At 60.7% G+C, this 4,397-nt stretch overlaps 3 protein-coding genes across 3 annotated transcripts in view; 2 read left to right on the top strand and 1 right to left on the bottom strand.

Annotated features, from left to right (window-relative positions):
• Positions 1-1,143, bottom strand: part of LOC113214246 (ribonucleoprotein PTB-binding 1-like) — a 118,233-nt gene extending 117,090 nt beyond the window's left edge. Inside the window, exon 1 of the mRNA XM_026433558.2 lies at positions 772-1,143. Within this exon, the coding sequence (XP_026289343.2) occupies positions 772-1,023 (252 nt within the window). The 5' untranslated portion in view covers positions 1,024-1,143. The remainder of the gene's footprint in view (positions 1-771) is intronic.
• LOC113214167 (uncharacterized) overlaps positions 1-4,397 on the top strand; it is a gene marked incomplete at its 5' end in the record, with an annotated part of 19,211 nt that overhangs the window by 1,981 nt on the left and 12,833 nt on the right.
• Positions 3,388-4,397, top strand: part of LOC113215750 (uncharacterized) — a 6,550-nt gene continuing 5,540 nt past the window's right edge. The window contains exon 1 of the mRNA XM_052271725.1: positions 3,388-3,860. Within this exon, the coding sequence (XP_052127685.1) occupies positions 3,701-3,860 (160 nt within the window). The 5' untranslated portion in view covers positions 3,388-3,700. The remainder of the gene's footprint in view (positions 3,861-4,397) is intronic.

The raw sequence follows: 4,397 nt of genomic DNA on the forward strand, positions 1-4,397 counted from the left end.
TATTTATATTGGCGGGTCCTGCAGCCCGCGCCCGCGTGCGCATCACGCCGGGAGGGGTAGGGAGACCCCAGAGCCGCATCGCATGCAGGCGCCCGCAGCCTGCGGGATCAAGATTAATCACTCGAGGTCAAAGGAGGCGACGGCGAGTTCGGAGCACCTCTCATGGGTCGGCTGCCCCACCACTGGAGTAAGTGCCCCACCCCCGCGACCGCGGCGGACAGAACACCCAAGGAGTGTGTAGGTGACTAGGTGACTGGTCGACGAGCCCCTTCGATTCGGCATCCAGGCGCGATCTGGGGAGGGAGGGGGAGGGCCGAACCCGCACTCACACACTTGTTGAATCGCCCTCCCTGGTCGCTCACCGCGGGCATCCCCGCGGACGGGGATGCTGCCGGGGTCCGGTGTGACGCGTCCCGGGTCCCCCTCGGGCACTCCCCTAGGGAAGAGGGGGGGGGCGACATGGGGCCGGACGGTGCACTCTGTTCCCCCCGCCCATACAAAGCAAGGGGGAGCGGGGGAGAGGAAGATCCTTACTCCGCGAAACGGCGGCCGCCTCAGCTCAGCGTGCAACGAACTCTACGGCGCGGTCAAGTAACCGTTACAGAGCCGCGGAGGTGCGCGGAGCTGCGCGGTGCGGTGCCAGCCCCCTCGGCCCCCTCCCGGCCTCTCCCGGTCCCCGCCGGATCCCTCCCGAGCGGCAAGCCTGCCTCCGGGACCGTCCTGGAGGTCGGCGACTGGGCCAGCACAGTGGCGCGCGTCTACTACACTTACTTCTTCGGTGACGTCGCGGGGCAGGTGCTTGATCTGCAACTGTCGGCCCATGTGGAACTTGGTCTTGAGCTCGAGCACCTTCTTCTTGACCTGCTCCTCGGGGTCATCCTCCCAGAAGCCCTCTGTCGAGGCGGTGGCCATCACCTCGGTCGCCCATCCGAACTTGTCCTGCGCCGGCTTGAGGAGGCCTCCATTGAAGCAGCCGAGCCCCGAGGGCGGCGCGCCGAAGGACTCTGTCGAGCTGGCCGCCATGGTCTCGGTGTCCGGGACTGCGAGGTCGGGGGCTGCGCGACGAGACGCGGGCCGGCTACGTCGGGTCGGGGGCGCGGCGCATGGACAACGACAGAGTGTGGCGCGCACCGGAGCAACCGAAACACTGGCGGGTCGCAGGGATGTTAGACGGCTCCCAGCGTATTATCGTACCAGCCTTCCGAAATTATCGTACGCAGGGTCAAAATTATCGTACATTTCAAAAAAACTACAATTTTGGCCCCAAAAACGTAAAATTTATAATTTTAAAGTATTATAAGTGTTTCTACGTAGGTACAAGGTTGCTAGTTACAGAGAAAATAAGGTTTTGAGGCTGCGTTTCTCACTCAGAGGTTGGCTACGAAGCGGTGGTGGGGGCTGGGCACCAGACTCCCCCCTCCTCCACCCGCTGTCCCTCGTCCCTCTCCCTCCTTCTCTCTCTTCGCTAGGTATGCTTCTCTCTTGCGGAGTTGTTGCTGAGGGGTGGAGGGGGGCGAGCTTGCGCGCGGCAAATGGAATTCTATTCAAACTGATAGAGATTCAGCACCTTACGAGAGCCATACATAAGCAATTATAGGGTAAAATCGGTCCAAGCCGAAATTATCGTACATTTGGCGTACGATAATGGGTCACGATCGTACATCGTACGGAGGGGCGAAATTATCGTACGCGTACGATAATATCGTACGCTATAACATCCCTGGCGGGTCGGGCGGGCGCGGGCCGGGCGGGGGGAGCCGGGGCCGCGCGGGCGGCGCGCGAGAGCAGGCGGAGCAGGCCGACACCAGCGCTCCCGCACGGCCGCCCCGCGAACCACGCCGGGACCACGCCGCGCCGCCTCGACGCGCCGCGCCAGGGCCAGCCACGCTCACCTGTCACCCGACCTGTCAAACGTCATGTTGCTCCCTGCTGACTATGGTCTGGTCAGGACAGACAACAAAATCTTTGTTGTCATTCATATTCGCTTTCAGTCACGGGAACAAAATTGCATACTAATCCATTCACTTTTGTGTAACGTTAATTTAATAAAATGCTGTGCTGATAGGTCCCATATAAGTCCTAAGAAATTGCTTCTTCTTTCTAGGCTCGCCTTACGCCTCACGCAGTGTCGGCCCGGCCCGAGCGTCATGGACCTCAAGGGATGCGGCCGGAGGCGGGGGGGCTCATCACGGCACGCCTGCATCATCCGACGAACAAATTTCATTAAAGAGCTCCGGGGGCGGAAGCAGGGGGTTGCCGAGGCTGATGTGTGTGGGGGGCGGGTGGGGTGAGACTCGCCCTTCCCCTGCCTCATTACAGCCTGTCCACGGGGGCCTGGGGGCCCCAGCGGCGATGTAGGCAACCCATCGGCTTCGTCGCGGCGCCAAGCCACCCCCGCCCCCGCCACCCCTGCCATCTCCCTCACCCGCGCCGCCCCCGCCACCGTCACCGCCACGGCGCCCTCACGCCCTCAGTGCTTAGGTCCCGGTGCGCTCGGCTTGTGTCATCCTCGTCCCTGTCAGCGCTCGCGTCGGACGATAGGCCGCGCTAAACCCTCGGCTAAGTGAGCGAGCAGGACTCGCTTGTTGTCCCGGGGAGGCTCTAAGATCGCCCGCGCGCTTGCTCAAACGGTGTCGTCGCCAGGCCCCAATATTTGTGTCCACTGCTCCCCCCTTCCCCCAGTCTTGACGGCTAGCGCTTGCCAGCTCAGCCTATGACGCCAGCCCGATTAGCTCCCGGGCAACCCCTCGGACGGGTCCGCCCAATGTGCGGCCTAGCTTTCAGGCGCGTACCGTACATCGGCCGAAGTCATCACCCTCTATGTTTGTGTGCGAGTGGGATGCTACCTTTGGATGCAAAACCGGGAAGATGGATGAAAGATGTTACTCTCCAACCCCCTAACAATAACGAAAGACGCTGTCAATTAAGAGCGATGTGGTCTCGAGGGGAAGTAGAGCAGGCTGGTGAGGGATTTTCCTAGCTCTTCCATGTAAAGGGGGAGCGGCAAAATACTTGTTAAAATAGAGCCTCCCCCCCCCCTTCCTTTATTCTTCCCCTTCTCTGCTCTCGCCGACAAGCGAGGCGACAACCACATGCGAAAATAAAAGTTTGGAGCGTGGAATGTGAACGATTTCAACTCTCCCATCAACCGGAGCACTTTCTGTTTCCATGTCTCCTATCCGTTCGCCGACGTGCGACACCGTCGGCGTGTACTTACGCTTGGGATTTAGGGGTGGGAGTGACGAGTGACGTAGACGTGTGGGGTGGGGGGGAGAAAGGGTGCGGATAGGGGGCGAGGGGGAGGAGAGTTAGGGGAGAGGGGAGGATGAGGAGAGGCGGAGATGAGGAGAGGGAGAGAGAGGGAGAGAGGGAGAGAGTAAGACCGGGACAGGACGGCAAGTGAGGGGCGCCGCGAAGCTGTCGCGTCTATAAATACTCCCTCCGCCGGCCGGCGTGGCTGTGCGGTTGCTGCGCGGCCGCGGCTGGGTGCCGCCAGGGCCTCGCACTGCTTCGCGTCGCTCCGGCGCGGAGGTGCCGCCCGTCGTAGAGCCTGCCGCACTCGGTGTGCTGGGTGCCGCTGGGCCCCGCTCAGCCCCGCTCGCACCACACCCCTCCTCCCTCACCCCATGACGTGCGTGTGCGCCGCCGGGCGTTGAGTTGAGCCGGACCGTACCGTCCCCGCCAGTCCTCAGCCGCAGCCATGCCGCTGAGGAACGAGCCGCCGTCGCTCCGCAGGGCGGCCATGGTTGTCATCTGCGAGTACTTCGAGCCGCTGTGCTACGGGCTCTCTTCCGAGGAGGTGGCCAACATGATCGACACCGAAGAGTACCTGGACATCAAAGGTCCCTTCGAGGACATGCGTAAGTTGGTCGTCCTGGTTGGGTGGTTGTGTTGATCATGAAACATGAAACTGTTGTTTACCTCGTTTCCTCCATATACTTTGCGGTTGTTAGCGCAGATAAGATGGATGGGTGCGGCTGCATGTCACTCGCGAAACGGCAATGAAATAAGTTATTTTTTGGCGGGTATTTTCCAGCTGACTCTTTAAATAATTCGACATGCATTGATACAAGATAATGGGCCAGCTAATGCTATGCCAAAGGTTTTGCTGTATGTTACTATTTTGAGAAAACACACCCCTCTTTTGTATTGCGTGCTCTCTTGGCGTTATGCAAAAATACAGTCGGGATTTGGATTTGTACCCGTGCCAGTCTGATGGACACCAGGGTTTGTGGCGACAATAGGCCGCACAACCACACCGGGGGTTGGGGGGGGGGCAGCAACATACTACCGCACCTCCGCGCAGCTGCAGTCTGAGCAGGACTCTCTGCGCTCACGGGGGAGGCATTGCCCCCTGCTCTCTTTCTCTCTCACTCTCTCTCTCTCTCTCTCTCTCT

The sequence above is a fragment of the Frankliniella occidentalis genome, unplaced genomic scaffold (assembly GCF_000697945.3).
Source record: "Frankliniella occidentalis isolate FOCC.00 unplaced genomic scaffold, Focc_3.1 Scaffold170, whole genome shotgun sequence".
Classification (NCBI taxonomy): domain Eukaryota; kingdom Metazoa; phylum Arthropoda; class Insecta; order Thysanoptera; family Thripidae; genus Frankliniella; species Frankliniella occidentalis.